At 40.1% G+C, this 22,203-nt stretch overlaps 2 protein-coding genes across 9 annotated transcripts; one reads left to right on the top strand and one right to left on the bottom strand.

Moving 5' to 3' along the window:
- Positions 1-1,086: 1,086 nt before the first annotated feature.
- On the bottom strand, positions 1,087-11,706 carry zgc:101566 (Transmembrane protein 263-B-like). Its single transcript, XM_051383362.1, has 3 exons — positions 11,570-11,706; positions 7,511-7,640; positions 1,087-5,784 (listed from the first exon to the last, which is right to left on the bottom strand). Exons 1-3 carry the CDS (start codon positions 11,573-11,575, stop codon positions 5,504-5,506), a joined length of 417 nt encoding a protein of 138 aa, XP_051239322.1. The 5' UTR covers positions 11,576-11,706; the 3' UTR covers positions 1,087-5,503.
- LOC127353767 (uncharacterized) lies at positions 9,504-17,656 on the top strand. Of its 8 annotated transcripts, XM_051383322.1 has the most exons (3): positions 11,745-11,798; positions 14,835-14,888; positions 15,320-17,656. In XM_051383322.1, the coding sequence occupies exon 3, from the start codon at positions 16,021-16,023 to the stop codon at positions 16,969-16,971; it is 951 nt and encodes a 316-aa protein (XP_051239282.1). In that variant the 5' UTR covers positions 11,745-11,798; positions 14,835-14,888; positions 15,320-16,020; the 3' UTR covers positions 16,972-17,656. The 8 variants fall into 8 exon arrangements, with proteins under 8 accessions (XP_051239278.1, XP_051239281.1, XP_051239275.1 ...); XM_051383318.1 differs by lacking the exon at positions 11,745-11,798 and adding an exon at positions 9,504-9,522 and having other exon boundaries at positions 14,028-17,656; XM_051383321.1 differs by lacking the exon at positions 14,835-14,888 and having other exon boundaries at positions 11,704-11,798.
- The last annotated feature ends 4,547 nt before the right edge of the window (positions 17,657-22,203 follow it).

Genomic DNA, 22,203 nt, shown 5'->3' with positions numbered 1-22,203 from the left:
TGTTTATCATTCTGCTCTTAGGTTTATTACTGGGGATGTTTATAGTACTCATCATTGCATCCTGTAATAAAAAGTTGGGTGGTCAGTGAGAGAGACGTGATAAGCATGTGCATTTGTTTATTTACAGGGATCTCATTGGGAAGTTGCCATCTTATATCTCATCTTTGCTAGTTTAGTCCTCTTAACCATATCTGGCACTGTCCAGTGATTGCCTTCCTCTGCAAGTCTCTCGAGATTATATTGAGCTGGGAAGATCTGCTTTCAGTTTCTGTGCTTTGACTAACTGGAACTCTTTACAAAGCAGAACAAGAATCAATACACTTGTATTCCGTGGTGAATTTGAATCCATGATCAAAAACAATTCAGTTTGTTTTACTTAAATTGCTTTAGTATCTTGTATCCAGTAGCTTGTTATAATAATTTTTTATTAGCTCGTATCTTTTACGATTTATCAATCAAACTGTTGCTCGACATCACTATAAATGAGAGCAAGCCCTCAATGATTTTTAAAGTTTAAATAAAGGCAGTAATAATAATATTGTAAAGCCCCTTGAGGCAAATTATTATTTATTATTACTTGTGATATTGGGCTGCATGAATACAGCTGACTTGACAGAAAACAACTGTTCTTAATGTACAATACAGCCTCATCCTGTTTGCAAAACTATTTCTATAATACACAAAATTGTTTAGTCTCTCATAAAGTCCTCAGGTTTAACAGAAAGAGCCAGAGAGAAGAGGGAGTGAGGGGAGAAATAGAAGAAACTCAGACAAACGTTGCACGACAGGAGAGTATGGAATCCTATTTCCACCAATGGAACATAAAAAAAAAAGTTTCTGTAAGTCACAATGAAAAAATTCCACAAAATATTGACTTATATTAATATAACAATGAGAAACTTTCCCAATGTTTTGACATATCTCAAAATAATGACTAAGTATCATAAAGTCAATATTTTGAGGGAGTTTCCCATTATAATGACTTACAGAATAATTTGTTCCCCGTCACAATGGCAGAAATGGGCTTCCATAGGAGTGAGAGAAGAAAACCATTTGTGTGAGACAAACATCATTCTGAGGCATGCAGCAAATGTAGAATGATTTTATTTTCTTATAAAAATGTAGGTTCAACAGTACAATTACAAAATTCACACAATTGCAAACAGAGTTTGGTCTTTGTACTATCACATTGTAAGGGACAGGTTATTCACCTACAATAACCTGTATGCTATTATAAAAGTAAGTCCTCCTGTCGCGGATCATTTTTCAGCTGTTTTATTTATTTCTTCATAAACCCTCTGTTTAAAGCTGCAGTAGGTCACTTGCAAGAATCCACCGGGCCTGAACAAAAACAACCAATCGTTTTTCCCCTCTAAAATCGGTCAGGCTCTATTCTAAATACTGAGTAGAAGGGCTCCCCCTAAAAAACTCTATGCCTCTGGCCAAAGTAATAATTAAATAATAAACAATATAAACAATAAAAATCCTATTTAGCTATTATAATTTCACAGATTTATTTAAAGAAAGAAAGAAAGAAAGAAAAACAAAATAAAAAATAATATAGCCAACTATTTCCTGAATGTGATAACTAAAAAGTAATTCCTATGACGGCAGTGCTCAACTTGTGTATATCCAAAGTAAGCTGAAGGTAGCTGCAGTAAGTAACTAAAAAAAACAAGTCTATATATATGCTGTAACTGTCACTATATGATGACAGTAGTGCATGAGAATATGGAGCGGAGCCTGCGAGCTAGTTCAGGCAGTCAACTCGAGCTGCGCTGATATACACACGACTTGCCTTACTCCATAATCACGAACCAAGCTCACCCTTCCAATCTGGCGGTCTATTCAAGCTGCACAATTTCCCAGCTCTCCCTCTGCTCTGTCAATGCCACTGTTGCCATGCATCTGTATTGCTGCCTGCTGCTCTGTAAGCCCCACCACCACCCCAGCCTCCACCTGTAGGCTCCAGCTAGGGGGTTAAGGTATTTGCTCATCACTCCCCAATATCTCTATGGAAACATATTTGTGGGGAGTGATGAGGTCGGAGCCTAGATGCCAAAATCGAAATACGCTATACTGCTATAATACACATTTCAAACGTGAGTTGGCTGACTGAAATATGTTAGTGTTAATTTTTTATCCAAATTATTGGTATTTGACAACCTGGGAATGAGACTCAACAACCAATCTTTCTCGGCTCTGATTGGTTGTTTTCGTTTCCCTGTGGATTATTGCAAATACCATTAGGAGCACTAGGAGGAGCCAGAGGAACCTGATTTATACACAGATTATCTGTTTCGTGTACTACTGTCAGGATATAGTGAAAGTTTTAGCAAAATATGACAAAAAACTATTTTCATAAAATTTACCTACTGCAGTTTTAAGCATCACAGGGACAAAAATCACTAATCTCAATAGTATGACTAAATTTATCCTGGGTGAGATTACACAAACGGTTATTTGGAGAACCCATCTCATTGCCATCAATAGCAGTTTCACAGTTGTAACAGTTATTAACCTGTAAATGAACACAAAGAAACCAAACATATTCCCAGTAAGTCACCCTCTTCGGTTCCAATACACGATATCATATAGCTTACTCTGCCTTTGCTAGATTGAACCAATTTCATTTCATTTGTGGCATGCAAGCTGAAAATTTCACAAATAAATAAACAATGCATTGTTTACAAGTGTGATTGTACCATTTGTGAAATGGCATTCTACCAAAATTGAACAGAAACAGAAACACATAAATGTTGTGGGCTCCAGGTAACCTATAGGTTGGAGGTTAAGACAATGTAAAGACATGCACTGCTAATTGTAGACATATGTCAGAGGAAATAATACCAAGTAAAGGTACATACTTACATACTTCATGAACGTGTATATAAGAAAATTATTATCAGCAGTGGTTGCTGAAAATGTACCCTTCTTAAGTCCCACCCCTTTTTGCTCTAACTAATGTTAGCAAAAATGCTAGCTAAAATCTAACTATTCTACGTCAATCCTTAGCAAGCTAGTTACATTGGAAAGCTAATGTTCAAAATTTGGTTGTCTTTTCAACACAGACAGCCTAACACATGACATAGCCACTGGCAGGATAATTAGTGGACAGAGCTTCTGGGTCTGTGAAGTGAACCAACATGAAATCGTCTTAAACCTGCAATTCTTTCTAATGACCAGCAGATGGCAGCTCCATGGGTTGCAAAAAAGAAGTGTGACAGTAATGAGTCTTATGGAGAAATGAGCCGACTTCTGATATGATTTATGAGCTCAGTAAACAGTTTCCTAATGAGTTTATGGTCTCTAGTTTCAGTCTTCTTCCATACAGCATGATGTTCATTGAGTAAATGATGGTCCCATTTACAGTAAAATAGACCATAAAGTAGGGTATGCTTTAGGGTGTGGCTACCTTGTGATTGTCAAGTTATTCTCATTGAGTCCGCTTAACGCACCAAACTCAGATCAAACTGTCAAACTGGGCAGTGCTGATCAGATATGAATCCAGATTCTGTTACTGCGTTGACACAAACATATTTTGTTGTACTGCTAATTGTAATACGAGATTGTGTGTGACCAGGCGAGCCACCCTTCCTGCTATGGATGGGTTGAAACTAAGTACAGCCAAAAAAACCTGACATGGTCAATGCCACAATGACAAACTTAAGGATTCAGAATGGTATTCGCAAAAACCAATGGGTGACGTCAGAATAGGTTCACGCTTGTGTACAGAAAAGGAGAAAGTTGACAGAGGTTCTGCCCGAGGCTTGCTCAGCCTATATTGGAGCACACAGCGTGAAGGAGTGGGACTTAGAAAGGGTCTTCTGTCTGCATTAGACCTTATTAATTAGTTAACTGCTGCATGTAGTGCTCCCCAGTGGTTTGAGTGACGCTAAGTAGTAGGGTTCACTGTCCTTTAACGAAACAGTATAGATTTGGTTTTAACTTTAGCAGGGACATTATTTATTGGATGACTGCTATACACTTTTGTGTGTGTGCACTGGCTCACATGTACATACAAATACACAAGGAACTTGAATCTGCAAAAAATGGTTGCTTTATGCAACGTGCATTTGGTTGTTTAACCCCCTAAACAGAATTTGTATAATGTGAATTCTCTTTTAATTTTTGTTTCAAATTGTATTGTATTGTATGTAAACCTCAGATTTAAAATGTACATGTCAATATTTTATTTTATATCAGAGAACCTTACGTTATTGCTCACAGTATTTCCCCATCAAATTGTCTTCATTCAATCATGTGTGTTCTATATCAACTGTTGTTATCTGTAAAACGTCTCAACTTATGCTAGCTGTATGGTAGCTAAAGAAGCCTTAGCGCAACTCTACACCAAAGTGGCTGAAATTATGTAAAGCAAAGCATGAGTCCTTATCACACCCTGATTTTATGGGGGGGGGAGTAAGATAGGACTCGAGATTCAACAGAAACCTAAATACTGATATTGGTTCAGACAAAATAAAACAATATCTAAAATGTCATGGAAAAGAATTTAAATTCAAGTTGGCATAGTGTTCTCAACTTACAGTGTCAGGAAACTGACTACGTGACAGAAAGAAAAAACAAACCTATACAAAACATATATTAAAGATGGAGGACATGACAGCTAGTCGTAATGCGAAGATAAAACATCTTGATCGCCCTCTGGTGGCTGACTGCAGTATAGGTCATAAAGCCTGCTGCCTACATGTTAGCAGATGGGACAAACAAAAAAATCAAAGCCAAATGTTTTCCCCAAAGATGGTTTCTGTCTGTCTTTCTATATTTTGGCCTTATCTTTTTACAGTGGGAGGAAGTGGAGAAGCGACGTCCGTCTTTAATAAGTGGATGATACAAACTGAGCAGTACTCAGACGCCACATTACCATGCATGTAGAGCTATATCACTCATTCTTGATTTCCATTGGATCTATTTGTACTCTTACCTAACCAGTCCTTTTACGGACAATTTCTTGAAATGTTGGAATGAAATTCTATTTTATTCTCAACAAAAACGTTTTCTTTTCAAGCAGTTAGATGCTGTTGAGGGAACAAGTAACTGTGTGTTCAGACATGCAGATACAAAGCGATGGGCTGTCTCCGGCCTCTCGCTCATTCTATAATTTGACAGTTGTTTTCAGTGACATATTCATTTTCTGTGGCAGTCTAGTCTTGCATAGCTAGACCTAGACCTTTTAGTGCTGAGCTGATGCTGGAGAAAGGTCTGCCTGAACCCCCTCGTGTATGGGAGAAAAAAACAACAACATTGGCTTGTTAGTATTTCTTTGCACCTCTGATGGGGGTGCCGCCTTGTGTAACAGATTTCCAGATGACGCTGACATTTAGCTGCTTTTGTATCTTTGTAGCTGCATTAGTGAATACATGCTTTACTTTGGGGGTCTGTGAATCCATTCTAAGCTTTCGAGGTATTTTGCTCTTGTTTGCATTACACACACATACACATATATACACACACACATACACACACAAGAGGCCACTGTCCATCAGTCAGCTTTGTCCTTCTTTCTTGGTGTGACTTTACTTGCCACTGCAGATCCCACCGCCCCAACACTTCCTGTAACCATGGAGACACTGCCTTTGACCAATCCTACGCTGGCTGCCGGCACGCTGGTCACAGCTGTCTTAGTGAGCTCAAAACTTTTAGTTCCTACCCATGCAACACCCCCCAGGGTTGCGCCAACGACGTTTCGTGTCATGCCGAACAGGCCGCCACCCACTCTCCACATGACTCCTCCTTCTTGCCTGGGGTGGTCTTTATTTGTGTCTGAGACAGGCAGAGAGACAGAAAGACAAACAGGGAGACAGAGGCAGAGAGACAAAATTTATTTATTTTAAAAATGTCTTTATTAAACTACAAAGAAACTGCAAACAAAAACATGCAAATTCACGCTGTTGACCTATTGCAAACCGTCTTGATAGTGCTGACCTTTGAGGGAACAGAGTGCCCACAACAGAGAAAGCTATTATATAAACTAATCCACAAAGCAGCCATGGGTGGCACTCAGTTGTAGTCAGTAGTCAATGGTACAAAAACATCTTTTAAAGGTGCAGTGTGTAGGATTTAGGGCCTGTCCTCACGAATAAGTTTTTCTCGAATCCGGATAAATACTTTATCGTAGCGTCCTGGCGTCCAGACGGATACGGCGTTTTCGGGGTGTGAAAACGGTATTTTCTAAAAATATTTTTTAAAGCGTATTCGTGTGGACAGGCCCTAAGTGGCATCTAGTGGTTAAGTGCAAAATCACAACTCACTCCCTTTCAATACGCAAAGGAGAAACTACAATGGCATTTGGTTTCTCCCTTCTGAGCAACTGTAGAAACATGGCGGTTCAACATGGCGGATGGATGCAAAGGCTTCTCCCAATGACGAATAAATACATTTTATCATAAACTTACACAACTGTGAGCATTTGACTCTAAGTTACAATTAAACTTCATACTATCATTCTTCACACAAATTTACATTAATTCAGAGCTCACAGAGTATCACAGTCAGACATCGCATATGAATGAAAAACGTGTTGTAAGCTGTAGAGGTAGACAGAGGATCTCAATCCTATAATTATATTTTACCAACACATTGACATAATTCATAACGAGTTGATAAATGATAATTGATCATTTTGATATGAATACCTTTTCCACCACAATGACAAGTATCTAGCAGACAGTAAAGCACACCATGTGTGATAAGCCCATAATGTTAGATACAGCAGATACAGGAGGCGCTGAGCATTAACCAGGGTGGGCACACAGACACTGCACATTTGACACAGAGTTGTCCTAAAACAGCACGTTAGTCTACCCAGACCACAACAGCTGCAAAGTCAGAACACATCAGCAGCAGATCAGATATGCAACTTAAAGAGAGAGAGAGCCTGAGACAGCCGAGGACACACAGAACACGTCAAAGTCAGCACAGTTTCCTAATCGACCAGATTATTAAAATATATTTATTATTATTATATTATTATTCAATATAACTCACCACTGGTGTTTTAAAAGCAGAGCAATCTGCTGGTTGTTGTTGTTTAAAAAAGTTATCCAACGTTTGAAAACAAATCCATCCATAATTTCCCAATTTTACGAATTTACTGACTTTACTAATTTTACACTGCAAAAAATAACAGGAAAGGCGAGCTCACGTAGTGACTTAGTGACAGTGCACCCTGGCAGGTGCTGTGGTCGCCCCAAGAAGAGAGGAAGAGAGCCGATAGGAGCCGTTCTAGCCCAGCTTGGACTTAAGGCTGCTCCAGGCTAATGTCCATTTTTTGGGACTCAGGCTGGCCAAACAAACGGGAAATCAGAGACTGTTGTGTCCACATCTTTACAGAGACCTGCTCCATCCTGCTTAGTGCTCAACACCAATTCATCCAAATTTGATGGACATTCCTTTCTTTTCAAATCTTTGACTTTGCACCAGTGGTATGGACAGTAAACAGTGACATTATATTAAGATGAAACATTATTAGCATCATGTGGTTCCTCACCATGTGGGTGTTCCTCTTGGTTGTATTGGGGAACTTCCTCCTGTTCTCTGTCCTCACAGCTGTGGTGGTTGTTGCAGTCTACAGGAGATAAGCTCCTCTCCTCCTCTGTCTCCTGCTGTGAACTCAGCACCTGAAAGACAGCATGAACTGTTCATATTATAAAGTGCAAATAGTTATTAAAAAACATTTAATAATTTACTGAAGAATAAATGGTCCCAAAAGAAGCAGTCCACATCAAAGTGTGCAGCTATTCCTGAGTTTCTTGAAAGAGACACAGAGAGTTTTTAATTAATGTTGCCATGCCGGTAATGCAGTAACAGAATCTTGATTCATATTTTATCAGCACTGCCTAGTTTGACAGTTTGATCTGAGTTTGACTGAGAATGACCTGTCAATCACAAGGTAACCAGGCAAAGCATACTCTGCATTTACTCTAAATAAGACTATAATCTGCTAAATGGACATCATGCTATATAGAAGAAGACTGAAACGAGAGACTGAGACCATAAACTCATTAGGAAACTGTGTACTGATCCAATAAATTAAGTCAGAAGTCGGCAAATTTCTCCATTAGACTCAGTTCTATCTGACTTGCCCATGGAGCTGCCCCTTGCTGGCCATTAGAAAAAATGCAGGATTAAGAAACTTCCTCATTGGCTTCACTTCACAGAGCCAGAAGCTCTGTCCATTATATGTACTGCCAATGTTTAAACTGCTCACAAAACTTTTGACTTTCACACATGGATTGACAAAAAATGTTTTTCGTGGAGTCTCACACCTCAAACATAGAATAACTGACATCCCCTTAAGCTAGCCTCAAAGTTATAGGAACACTATCTCCATAATGCTCCATATGGTGCTGCAGGAATGAGTCCTAAAAACTGAGTAAGCATTTTAGCCCCTACGGTTCCCTGACCTTGAAGTCAGTGAGGTTTTTTTATATTATCAGCCGAAACTGGCCTATTGCAGACATATCAGTACTGTATTAAAGTAGCTGTAATCAAACCCCTTCTTAAAAAGCCCACTCTTGACCCAGGGGTTTTAGCCAACTATAGACCGATTTCTAACCTCCCCTTTCACTCTAATACTTATCTCATACTTATCAGACCGTTCTCAGTTTGTACACGTTAACGATGAATCTTCCATAAATAGTCATGGAGTTCCACAAGGTTCTGTTCTTTGACCAATACTATTTACTTTATATATGCTCCCTTTAGGCAACATTAGTAAGAATTACTCCATTAACTTGCTATGCAGATGATACGCAGTTATATCTATCGATCAAGCCAGATAAATTTAATCAATTATCTAAATTACAAACATGTCTTAAGGACATAAAATCCTGGATGAGCTGCAATTTTCTGATGTGAAACTCAGAAAAAAACGAAATTATTGTACTTGGCCCCAAAAAACCTCAGAGACTCACTGTCTAAAGATATAGTTACTCTAGATGGCATTACCTTGGCCTCTAGCACCGCTGTCAGGAATCTTGGAGTTATTTTTGATCAGGACATGTCATTCCCACATAAAGCAGACCTCTAGGACTGCCTTCTTTCATTTACGTTATATTACAAAAATTAGACACATCCTGTCACAGACGGATGCAGAAAAACTAATCCATGCATTTGTTACTTCAAGGCTGGATTACTGCAACTCCTTATTATCAGGTTGCCCCAATAAGTCCATTAAGAAGCTCCAATTAATTCAGAACGCTGCAGCATGAGTACTGACACAAACTAGGAAAAGAGATCACATCTCTCCTGTATTAGCTTCTCTGCACTGGCTCCCTGTAAAATTTAGAATAGAATTTAAAATCCTCCTCCTCACCTACAAAGCTCTTCATGGTCAGGCCCCTTCATATCTTAAAGAGCTCATACTACCCTATTACCCCACTAGAACACTACGTTCTCTGAATGCAGGGCTACTTGTTTAAGACTCATTACACTCTACTCATTCAAGAGTAGGCTTAAGACATTCCTCTTTGATAAAGCTTATAGTTAGGGCTGGCTCAGGTGAGTCCTGAACCAACCCTTAGTTATGCTGCTATAGGCCTAGACTATCGGGGGATTTCCCATGATGCACTGAGCTCCTCTCATCCCCTCCCTCTCTTTCTGCACTCATTCATGTCCCATTAATGCATGTTACTAACTAAACTTCTTCCCTGGAGTTCTTGTGCTTTCTTGTCTCACAGGTTCTCATGGATCCTGGTGGAGCCTCCTGCCATGGTCCTGCTTGACTGCCATTGCTAATATTACTGATATTAGTGTTATTATTATTATTAGTATTATTATTGCTACGGTTACTGTTGTTGCTGTTGTCGCTGCTCGTTGTCCCCATCGTTGCTGTTGTCGTCGTCAGTCACTACTATTAGTGTGGTTGTTGCTACTGTTGTTGCTGTGCACCTGTCTGTCTGTCTGTCTGTCTGTCTCTCTCTCTCTCTCTCTCTCTCTCTCTCTCACCCCAACTGGTCGAGACAGACGACCACCCACCTAGAGCCAAAGGATATGTCCTAGGTTTCTGCCTCTTAACAGGCAGTATTTCCTTGCCCTTGTCGCCAAGTGCTTGCTCATGGTGGTACTGTTGGGTCTCTGTAAATAATGTTATAAAGAGTTCGGTCTAGACCTGCTCTATTTGAAAAGTGTCCTGAGATAACTTCTGTTATGAATTGGCGCTATACAAATAAAATTGAATTGAATTGAATTGTATCAGTATATATGTTATCCAATATGGGCCAATATGAAAACTGTTTGTTCCCCGTGTATAATACAGAAACAATGCTACATATATATTAAATAAATATATCATATATATATATATATATATATACACAGCAAAGTGCTGTCATTTACAATACTGTGGCAGAAGCAGCTCTCAGCAGCTAGAACTGGTTGACAAAGTTATCTTTTTAAGAAAACAGTCTTCTGAGTACCTTAGTGACGTGACGTGTGACAGAGAAGCTTCCCCACTGATCTCAGGCCAGTGACAGCCTAATAAGCCTATGCTGAATCCTATGGTAATCAGAATTTTTCCCCTCTAAAATCGGTCAGGCTCTAGTTCTAAATACTGAGGAGAAGGTGTCCTCTATGCTCCCCCCCAAAAAAAAAAACAATGCCTCTGGCCAAAGTAACAACTGAATAATAAACAATATAATATATAAAAATCCTATTTAGCTTTTATAATTTCACACTTTTACAGATTCACAGATTTAAAGAAAGAAAGAAAGAAAGAAAGAAGGAAAGAAAATAAAATAAAATAAAAAACAATATAGCCAACTATTTCCTGAATGTGACAGTTGGAAAAGTGGCAATAAAAAGTCATTCCTTGGACGGCAGTCTTTAACTTGTGTATATCCAAAGTAAGCTTAAGGTAACATAAAGTAAAACAAAACAAAAAAACTATATAAATGCTGTAACTGTCAGAATATATGTTTGTGTTCATTTTTGATCCAAATTATTGGTATTTGACGACCCCACAATCTACTATCTTTCTTGGCTCTGATTGGTTGTTTTCCTTCAGGCCCAGTGGATTCTTGTAAATACCATTAGGAGCATTAGGAGGAGCCAGAGGAACCTGATTGTTTCACAGATTATCTGTCTCATGTTCTACTGTCAGGATATAGTGAAAGTTTCAGTTTATATGACAAAAAATATTTTTATAAAAATTACCTACTGCAGCTTTAAATGATTTCTCAGGAACACTCCAGCCTCTCAGGGAAACTATTCCATCATCATCATTTTATTATGACAGCAAGAGGACAAATTCATCCACCTGATATTACTGCCACACTATCTGTCACCCTGCTGAACTACTGCACGCAATAGGCTGTGTGCTCGCAGTTAAGCTGTGTATGAACAGCACACTCATATTTTACAGTACAGCACAGCAGTTCATTTTACATCATATTATTATCATAACGTCAGCTCGCTTTGAAAAACTGCAGCTGCTATTGTGTTTATTGACAGACTGGTACCGTTACTGAACCCCAGCTGTGTCACAGCACAGCGCCTTGTCTCAGCGGTCGCCATTAGCGGCTGAAATAAACCAAGCACTCTCTCTTACCTTCATTCTGTAACAGTAGCTGCTTTCCAGAAATGTTTCCTTGGTTTGTGATGTTTTTATCGCTCCTGCTTCTGTTGTTTTGCTGTCAACCTGAAAGCGGAAGTGACGTCGGGTTGTTTACTGTGCGCTGGTAGCTGTGATGGCAGCGCGCGGCCGCACACTGTCAGCAGAGACACACGAACGAGGAGCTTTGTACGAGCGCGTGGGGGCACGGTCATTACCCGCTCATGTGAGTATTCCAAAAGGTTCTGTAACTCTTTATAATGAGACAACTTCTCACAATATTGACTTAGCATCTCATAATAAAATAATGAGTTTGTATCACAAAGTCATTATTTGAGATACCAAGTCAAAACATTGAGAAATGTTTTCATTATTTTTGACATACTAAGTCAATATTTTGAGAAAGTTTCTCATTATAACGTCTTACAGAATCCGTTTCCCCATCACATTGACATGGACATGGGCTTCAATAATAAAGCGTTGTGAGAACACGTTTAATTTGATTTTTGTTCGTATCCACGAATGTTTTCTTCCTTTTGCCAGAGCTGCCAACTCTCACGCTTTCACCGTTTGACTCACGCATTTGCCTGTTTTCACACGCACTCACGCCACACATCCAATTTCTCACACTAAAAAAATCCGATGTTGGGCCGTTTCGGTTCCCTGCAGTTTGTACCGTCCAAAAACAATGTTACGCTATAGTAAACAGAGACTCGTCAAGCACTAGGACCAAGAGGAAAACGGCCGCTCCAGCTGAAGCCTGTTACCCTTAGTTTAGACCCGCCCACAAGCTCCTCGATTGGCTCTGCCGTTTCTTGTGTGATTGGCCGTCCCCGCTGTCACTCCATCTTGCTTGCACACCGGTCTGCTGGAGTTGCCCAGGTAACATCAGAGGTTTCATTTACATTAACGTTTGAATCGGTGTCCATGTGCGCATGTGCGTGCGTGTGTCCAGAATGTTTTTTCTATATTTACATTTACATGCTTTACAACCAGTCAAAGGGAACAGTAAACGTAACAGTAGCAACAGAAAACTAGAAGAACTACTATTGTGTGACAGGGCGCCCGCCGGTAGAGCTGGCGACCCATATACAGTTATATAGTCGCTGCAGCAGCTCGGGATCAAATCCAACCTGCTGCCCTTTGCTGCATGTCATTCCCTCTCTCTCCACCCACCACCCCTGTCTCCCCACAGCTGTCTCTATAAATAAAGCCATCAAAAGGCCAAAATAATAACTTTAAAAAAATATCTACTCGTGCCCCCCCCCACCTCTGAAATCAAAATGTTGTCCTTGATCTGAGCTGGGACTAGGTATGTAACAATGAAATGTCGTCCAATTGAGTACTCACTCTCTTAAACTTTAAATCTTGATATAAATGATTTGTTTGTGCGTGTGAACATGATTTAGTGTGGTGAAATCTGTCATAACAAGCAGCACTAGAGCACCTTGTTAACCTGGTGGTATACTGCATGCTCAAAATATCAGCTCATTGCATTGTTTATTTACTCACAGTTTAACACCATTCTAATCAAAATATCAATCAACCTACAGGTACCTAGGTCCAATCTTAAACACTGGTCTACGAATAAGGCTTTATTGTGATACAGGCAGTCATTTAGGCACAACAATAGTTTTCTAGTTGAATGTTCAGCTCAAGTCAATGGACTTGTCTCTGTACTTATATAAAGTATAATAGTACTTACTTACTATTATTAGATGTTAGTGCCGCATTTGACACCATTGACCATAATATTCTTTTACAGAGACTTGAGCATCAAATTGGCATTAAAGGAACCGCACTAAGCTAGTTTAGGTCATATTTATCAGATCGTACGCAGTTTGTACATGTTAACGATGAATCTTCAATAAATACTATAGTTAGTCAACATTATTAGGATGCAGATGATACACAGTTCTATATCTATCAATCAAGCCCAATGAAATTTATCAATTATCTAAATTACAAACATGTCTTAAGGAGATAAAATCCTGGATGAGCTGCAATTTTCTGATGTTAAACTCAGAAAAAAACGAAATTCTTGTACTTGGCCCCAAAAACCTTAGAGACTCACTGTCTAAAGATATAGTTACTCTAGATGGCATTAACTTGGCCTCTAGCACCACTGTCAGGAATCTTGGAGTTATCTTTGATCAGGACATGTCATTCCCACTTAAGCAGACCTCTAGGACTGCCTTCTTTCATTTACGTAATATTACAAAAATTAGACACATCCTGTCACAGACAGATGCAGAAAAACGAATCCATGCATTTGTTACTTCTAGGCTGGATTATTGCAACTCTTTATTATCAGGTTGCCCCAATAAGTCCATTAAGACGCTCCAATTAATTCAAAACACTGCAGCACGAGTACTGACACAGACACCCTCACCACATTCAAGAGTAGGCTTAAGACATTCCTCTTTGATAAAGCTTATAGTTAGGGCTGGATCAGGTGAGTCCTGAACCATCCCTTAGTTATGCTGCTATAGGCCTAGACTATCGGGGGATTTCCCATGGTGCACTGAGCTCCTCTCTTCCTCTCTCTTTCTGCACTCATTCATGTTCCATTAATGCATGTTACTAACTTCACTTCTTCCCCAGAGTTCTTGTGCTTTCTCGTCTCGCAGGTTCTTATTGATCCTGGTGGAGCCTCCTGCCATGGTCCTGCTAGATTGCCATTGCCAATACTGTTGTTGCTGTGCACCTGTCTGTCTGTTTGTCTCTCTCTCTGTCTCTGTCTGTCTGTCTCTCTCTCTCTCTCTCTCTCTCTCTCTCTCTCTCTCTCTCTCTTCTCACCCCAACTGGTCGAGACAGACGACCACCCACCTAGAGCCGAAGGGTCTGTCCTAGGTTTCTGCCTTTTAACAGGCAGTTTTTCCTTGCCCTTGTCGCCAAGTGCTTGCTCATGGCGGTACTGTTGGGTCTCTGTAAATAATTTTATAAAGAGTTCGGTCTAGACCTGCTCTATTTGAAAAGTGTCCTGAGATAACTTCTGTTATGAATTGGCACTATACAAATAAAATTGAATTGAATTGAATTGAATTGAATTGAATTGAATTGAATTGAAAAGCTAGAAAGCCCTACAAGTCATGATGCCGAACATGAATCAGAATAAGTTCAGGTAGTGCATATCTTTAGCAGACCACCCAAAAATCCACTAGAATGCAGGAAATCACATCTACTTAATCCAAAATTTCCTGGGGGTGGACCTTCAGCTATGTCTGCTTCTCAGAATGTAACTAATATTGTCCATCTCCAGTAGGCTGTCCCTATCAGCGGCTTTGGGTCTCCCCACAAACCACCAGAATGCAGGGTACAACATGGGTACAACATCAAATGAATTCCAATTCTCTGATATCTGAATCACCAACTTGTGTGGCTGCGTGCGCGGCATAATTTTGGTCACCCCCGACAAAATCTCACTCCAAGGTTTTTTGAAAAGTTGGCAGCTATGCTTTTGCTCTTCTCTTAGGTAAGAGAGTGGACGAGAGCACTCTGACCAAGATAAGAACAAAACATCTAGTTTCCACAGTTCACTAATTGTTTTGTCCAAAGCGAGGAGCAAAACATTTTCACATTAAATTTGAGAAACATAAAAAACACATGAATATTATATAATTGATTGATTGATTGATTTTATTTATGGATTATCAGACAGGAAAATAAACAACAAGAAAAATCTTTTTTCTTACTCATTTATGTACTCATATTTATATTTATGTCCGGTTGTGTGGAACATGCTAGTGTTATCTGGCATCAGATCCAGGTCGCCAAGAAGGAGGGAACAGATCTTCATGTGGTTTTCCTGGACCTTGCGAACGCCCTTGGCTCAGTCCCACACAACCTTCTGTGGACAGCCTTTGACTTCTTCAGGGTCCCAGCAGCTCTCACAACCCTTGTCAAGGCCTACTTCCAGGACGTCCAGCTCTGCTTCACAATAGCAGAGTACACCACAGCATGGCAGCACCTGGAGGTGGGAATCATGGCCAGCTGCACCATCTCCCCACTGGCCTTTACCATGGCTATGGAGGTGATCATTAGGGAATCTCGATGGGTGGTTGGAGGACAGCGAATAAGACCTGGCCTGAGGCTGCCGCCTGTCAGAGCCTACATAGGATGACCTCACAACACTTACCACAACCAAGACTTGTACTGTATGGCTGCTGAGAAAGCTGCAAGAAAACATGGAGCTGGCTCGCATGAAGAACAAGCCGAGCAAGTCCAGAAGCATCTCCACCATCAAGGGTAAACTGTCAGACCAACACTTTCCCATTGGTGATGAGGCTATTCCAACTGTCTCCAAGAAGCCTTTGAAGAGCCTAGGTCGATGGTATGATGCCTCCCTCAAAGACAAGGAGTAAGTAGATCAGCTCAGGAAGGACGTAATCAGCGGTCTGGAGAACATTGACAGAACCCTGCTTCCTGGCACGTTGAAGCTCTGGTGCATGCAATTTGGGCTACTTCCACGCCTCATGGGGCCACTCAACCTATACGAAGTTCCAATCTCAAAGGTGGAAAAGCTAGAGAGACTGGTTAGCTCCTATGCAAGGAAGTGGCTTGATCTTCCCAAGTGCCTCAGCACTAATGGGCTCTACAGCAAAGGAGTTTTAGATCTGCCCATTTCCAGCTTATCTGAGGAGTACAAGTGCACCAAAGTAAGTCTGGAAATCATGCTTTTGGATTTAGGCGATCCATTTGTAGCCCAAGCTGCCCCCATCCTCGTTACTAGGAGGAAGTGGACCCCATCGGCTGCAACAGAGCAGGCAAAAGCAGCACTCAGGCACAGGGACATCGTGGGCCAAGTGCAGCAGGGGAGGAGTGGTGCAAGAGGTACGTCGGCAAGAGGAGGCAGACAGGTGCACAAAAGCTATCTCGCAGGCGAAGCAAGGGCAGTGGATAACATGGGAAGGAGTGGAGAAGAGGAGGATCTCCTGGCAAGAGCTATGGGAAATGGAGGCATTCAGAGCAAGCTTCACCATCAAGGCTGCCTACGATGTCCTGGCATCTCCCAAGAACCTCAGCCAGTGGTATGGCGAAGACCACACATGCTTAGTTGGCTGCAAGACCAGCCTCACCCAAGGCCGTTATACCTGGCGACACAACCAGGTGTTAAAGTGTATTGCAGCAGTGCTGGAAACGCTACGGATGAGTGTGAACGCCCTTCAACCCCCATCATCCCACTGCAGACAACATTTGTCCGGGAGAGCGAAGGTCAGGCCAGTCTCACCACCTCAAGACCAGATGCTGGGCAGGTGAGCGGGACACGTGATTGGAAGTTGCTGGTAGACTTAAACCAAAAGATGTTTGCTTCCCCACAATTTTTGAATGTCGTATTTGACTATGGCAATGGCTACATGTTCAGATGCTGTGGCCGAAAGAAAAATATATGTAAATAACTATATATTGATTTCTTTATGTTATTCTGTGAATTTGATTGATCTTTTTCTTTGTGTATGAAGGAACTACTTTTATTTAGTTATACAACCATGTGCTATTTTTATGATAAATACATTTCCTTGGTTCCTTTTTTTCTCTTTTCTTTACATTGTTGTCATTTCCTGTAGTATAATGTATGTATTTTTACAAATGTATTCTTATTTTCTATTTTCTATATATATTGTTGTTATATATTGTTATATAATTATATTATTTAAACTTTCTTCTTCTTATTTCTATTTCTTATAATTCTCTTCATTTAGCAACTTGAGCAACTGTGGCGCAACCACTTTTCCCCACAGGGAGTATTTCTGATGGTTCTGATTCTCCAAGCAAATATTGATATATGTCATTGTTTGAGATTAAATCAGCATATATTTCTGCCAGCCCTTAAAGTCTCCATGCCACCCTCTGGACACGCCATGAGTATTTGTCTACATCCGCCTCTAAAAATACAGTTTTTGTCTTCTGTTAGTCACAGTCAGTCAAAACAGTCAGGATTGTTCTTTATGATAATGAGGATGGTGATAATAAATCTGCATCAAATTAAAACGTAGCAAAGCTAGTCATTTAACTTATATTACATTACCATTTTCAGCAGTGCATTAATCCACATGTGGTTCTCTATAATAATTATGATAATAACAATAATAATAATAATAATAATAATAATGAATAAACTTTATTTGTATAGCACATTTCAAAATAAAGTGTGTGCTCTACAGAGAAATCTTTGTTAAAAAACAATAAAATCCAGCAAATAAAGTGAATAAAACAGAGTAAAATAACCAAAATACAATAAAATAAGATCAAATTGGTATATTGCAGAAATAAAACACATAAAACTTTTTATTAAGCTTTTAGCTTAATAAAAAGGGATTTAAAGATGTACCTGATTCTGCAAGCCACAGATCTTACAGGCTCTGACTGCAAAAGCCCAAAGACCTTTAGTAACAGGGACTGAGCCAACAACTTATTTTCTTCAACAGATTTGGCCGTGGGGGCCCTGTTCACTGCTCCCAGAAGGCAGATGAAGCCTGATGGCAGGCCCGGAGTGTCTTAAAACAGGAAGAATCCCGGTGGGACAGCTGGTTGTTGGGCAGCAAGGGCCAGTAACAGGGTCAGTAAACACAATAATTTCATAAATAAATCATGTAGGCCACACTCACAAATGCCCAGTAGGTTAACGATTGCCTTTGACTTTTGACTCTAACCACATTAAAACCCCATTATGTAACTTTTCTACCATAAAACAGTTTCACTATCATTTTGCTACACTTAGTTGTAATTGAGTGAATGGAGCCTCTGACATTCCCATTCTGCACGGTGTACGTCTGTTCTTGCACTATGTAACTTTTGTCTCTCGGTCAGAAAAAGTGCATAATGCTTTACGGCAGCAGTCACACACCACCAACTATGTCACTGATTTTGGTGAAACTGGATCATATTTTATGGAGAAAATAGACAGACAGTAAAGTAACTGCTGCAAAATGTAGCTGTTGTTGGCTCGTTAACTTAGCCGTACTGCTCTGGTAGGTGTTTACACCACTAGCATCAGAGCTTTGAACTGCCGGGAAAAGCGGCATCATGCAGAGCCAGAGCCAGGTGACCGGGCTATGTATCCAGGCTCAGCAGTTTTTTATCAGCTGTAACTAGCTAGCTAACAATTGATAGATTAGTTAGCTAGTTCTTTGCTAACTTTAGCTCACTTAAGATGTGATTATATGTCACTTTTATCTTCATAAATAATAATAACCATCTTCAAAATGTGGTTGTCTATTCAACAAAGATTAGCCTAGCACCTAGCATACCTAAGTATAGGAAAGAAGGAAATTGAATGAGGTTTGCTCAAGTGTTATTGGAGCAGAGAGAAAAATGACACTGAATTAATTATTACAGACCATCTGATTTTGAAAAATTAATTATGGGATTTTAGATTGAGGGATCAGGAGGTATGATACACAACAAAGGTCCCTGTCCGGAATTGGACCTTGGACGTTGCTGTTATGTGGCATTTAATGTTAGTACTTGCTGGTGTACTCAATTCAATTCAATTCAATTTTATTTGTATAGCGCCAATTCATAACAGAAGTTATCTCAGGACACAGGAGAAAGAGGTAAAGACAGAAGGACAGAGACAGAGACAAAGGTGCACAGCAATAACAGTAGTAACAACTACACTAATAGTAGTGACTGATGGTGATGATGATGATGAACATGAAAAAGATGATGACGACGACAACATTGCTGGGGGACAATGAGCAATGATAATAGTAAAAATAGTAACTGTAGTAATAATAATAATAGAACTCTGGGGGAAAAGGGAAGTTAGTAACATGCATTGCATTAAGAGTGGGGTAATAGGGTGCTATGAGCTCTTTAAGATATGAAGAGGCCTGGCCATGAAGAGGTTTGTAGGTGAGCAGGAGGATTTTAAATTCTATTCTGAATTTTACAGGGAGCCAGTGCAGAGAAGCTAATACAGTAGAAATATGATCTCTTTTCTTAGTTCCTGTCAGTACTCGTGCTGCAGCGTTCTGAATTAATTGGTGCGTCTTAATGGTCTTATTGGGACAGCCTGATAATAAGGAACTGCAGTAATCCAGCCTAGAATTAACAAATGCGTGGATTAGTTTTTCTGCATCTGTCTGTGATAGAATGTGTCTAATTTTTGTAATGTTATGTAAATGAAAAAAGGCAACTTAGAGGTTTGCTGTATGTGGGAATTAAAGGACATATGATCGAAGATAACTCCAAGATTCCTGACAGGGGTGCTGGAAGCCAAGGTAATGCCATTTACAGTAACTATATCTTTAGACAGTGAGTCTTGGAGGTGTCTGGGGCCAAGTACAAGAACTTTTTTCTGAGTTTAACATCAGAAAATTGCAGCTCATCCAGGTTTTTATGTCCTTATGACATGCTTGTAAGTTAGATAACTGATTAATTTGATCGGGCTTGATCGATAGATATAACTGGGTATCATCTGCATGCAGCAACAGTGAAAGTTAATCGAGTGATTCCTAATTATATTGCTTAAGGGAAGCATATATAAAGTGAATAGAATTGGTCCAAGCACAGAACCTTTTGGAACTCCATGACTGACTTGTTTATGGAGGATTCATCATTAAAGCGCACAAACTGAGAGTGATCTGATAAATAGGACTTAAACCAGCTTAGTGCGGTTCCTTTGATGCCAATTTGATGCATGAAGTCTCTGTAATAGAATAGAATATGATGGTCAATGGTGTCAAATGCAGCACTAAGATCTAACAATACAAGTACGGAGACAAGTCTATTGTTGGAAGCAATTAAAAGGTCATTATTAACTTTAACCAGAGCTGTCTCTGTACTGTGATGAACTCTAAATCCTGACTGAAAATCCTCAAATAAAGGCCAGGACACACCAACCCGACGGCCGACTGCCGTCGACTCCCGTCTCCCCGAGTTGGTCAAAAAAGTGCCTCTGAACACACCAAACCGACGCCGACTGGAGAGTAAGTTCTGCGTGTGCTTGAGGCATAATACATCCCCATAACAGCAGGCGGCGCTAATCTGTGTTGTCGCCCAAAAAAATGAAAACCAGAAATGACGCATCACTCTAGACCTAATAAACACAGAGCACGCTGTCGTCAGTCATTGTTTTCATCAGAGAGTGTTGATAGTAGTCAAGAAGGATCGTTATTGTCATTACTCGCTGAACGGAAAATACGATGGCTAATAATAACAAGATACTGGCGTTGGCGTAGTACCATCGTCCCTTCCGGTTTTCTCGTGCACTCACTGATTCGCTAGTCAAGGGCTAGCACTCCACCAATCAGATTGGTCATTGAGGCCGACAGCCACTGGCCAATTCTACATGTCGAATCGGCCAAAATGAACACCGACGCCGACTGACGACGGCACGGGACACACCGAACCGACTCGAGTCACCGACCTCGCCTGACTGTCCGACGACGTCTGACGGCCGATAATCGGGTTGGTGTGTCCAGGCCTTAAGCTGTTGTTATATAGAAAGTCACACAACTGTTTGGCGACTACTTTCTCCAGAATCTTAGAGAGGAAGGGGAGGTTAGAAATCGGTCTATAGTTGGCTAAAACCCCTGGGTCAAGAGTGGGCTTTTTAAGAAGGGGTTTAATTACAGCTACTTTAAAGGACTGTGGTACATATCCTGACAATAAAGAAAGATTGATCATATCCAGTAAAGAAGTGCCAACTAAGGGTAAGACTTCTTTAAGCAGCCTACTTGAGATGGGGTCTAAGGGACAGGTTGATAGCTTCGATGTAGAAATTATTTAAGTTAAGTAGCAGAAAAACAGTGTAAATATAAATCTGATTTTAGATTTGTTAAAGTTCCTGAACTTGGAGAGACAGCGATACCTGTTGAGGGAACTTGGTGACTAATTTTGTCTCTAATAGTAATCATTTTTATCATAAAAGAAGCTCATAAAGTCATTGCTACTGAGGGTTATGGGGATATGTGGCTCAATAGAGCTGTAAATCTCTGTCAGCCTGGCTACAGTGCTGAAGAGGAACCTGGGGTTGTTCTTATTTTCTTCTATTAGTGCTGAATAATAGGCTCCTCTGGCATTACGGAGGGCCTTTCTATATATTTTAAGACTATCTTGCCCAATTCAGTGATATTCTACTAGTTTGGAAGAGCGCCATTTCCTTTTAGATCTGCGGGTTTGGTGGTTGTACCACGGTGCTGGCCTCCTATGTTTTAATATTTTCCTTTTTATTAGGGGCAATAGAATCTAGAGTTGTTTGCAGTGAGCCTGCAGCACTATTAACGAGATTATCAATTTGGGAGGGACTAAAGTTATTATAGGAGTCCTCTATTATATTCAGACATGGCATTGAATTAAGCACTGATGGAATCTCCTCCTTAAATTTAGCACTGTCAGATAGACATCTGCTGTAGGACGTTTGGCCTAATGGCTTATAATCTAGTAATATGAATTCAAAAGTTATTAAATAATGGTCAGATAGAAAAGGATTTTGTGGGAAGACAATTAAACGTTCAATATCAATGCCATACGATAGAACGAGGTCAAGAGTGTGATTAAAACAATGAGTGGGTTTATTTACACTGACAGGCCAATTCAGTCTATTAATGAGATAAATCACTACAATCCTTATGTTTCAGTAGAAATCTCTTCATCAGAGTTGCAGTGGGAGATGTACCACTTAT

The sequence above is a fragment of the Dicentrarchus labrax genome, unplaced genomic scaffold (assembly GCF_905237075.1).
Source record: "Dicentrarchus labrax unplaced genomic scaffold, dlabrax2021, whole genome shotgun sequence".
NCBI classification, from domain to species: Eukaryota; Metazoa; Chordata; class Actinopteri; family Moronidae; genus Dicentrarchus; species Dicentrarchus labrax.
The sequence above is the reverse complement of the archived record's forward strand: the minus strand, read 5'-3'. Positions and strand labels throughout refer to the sequence as shown.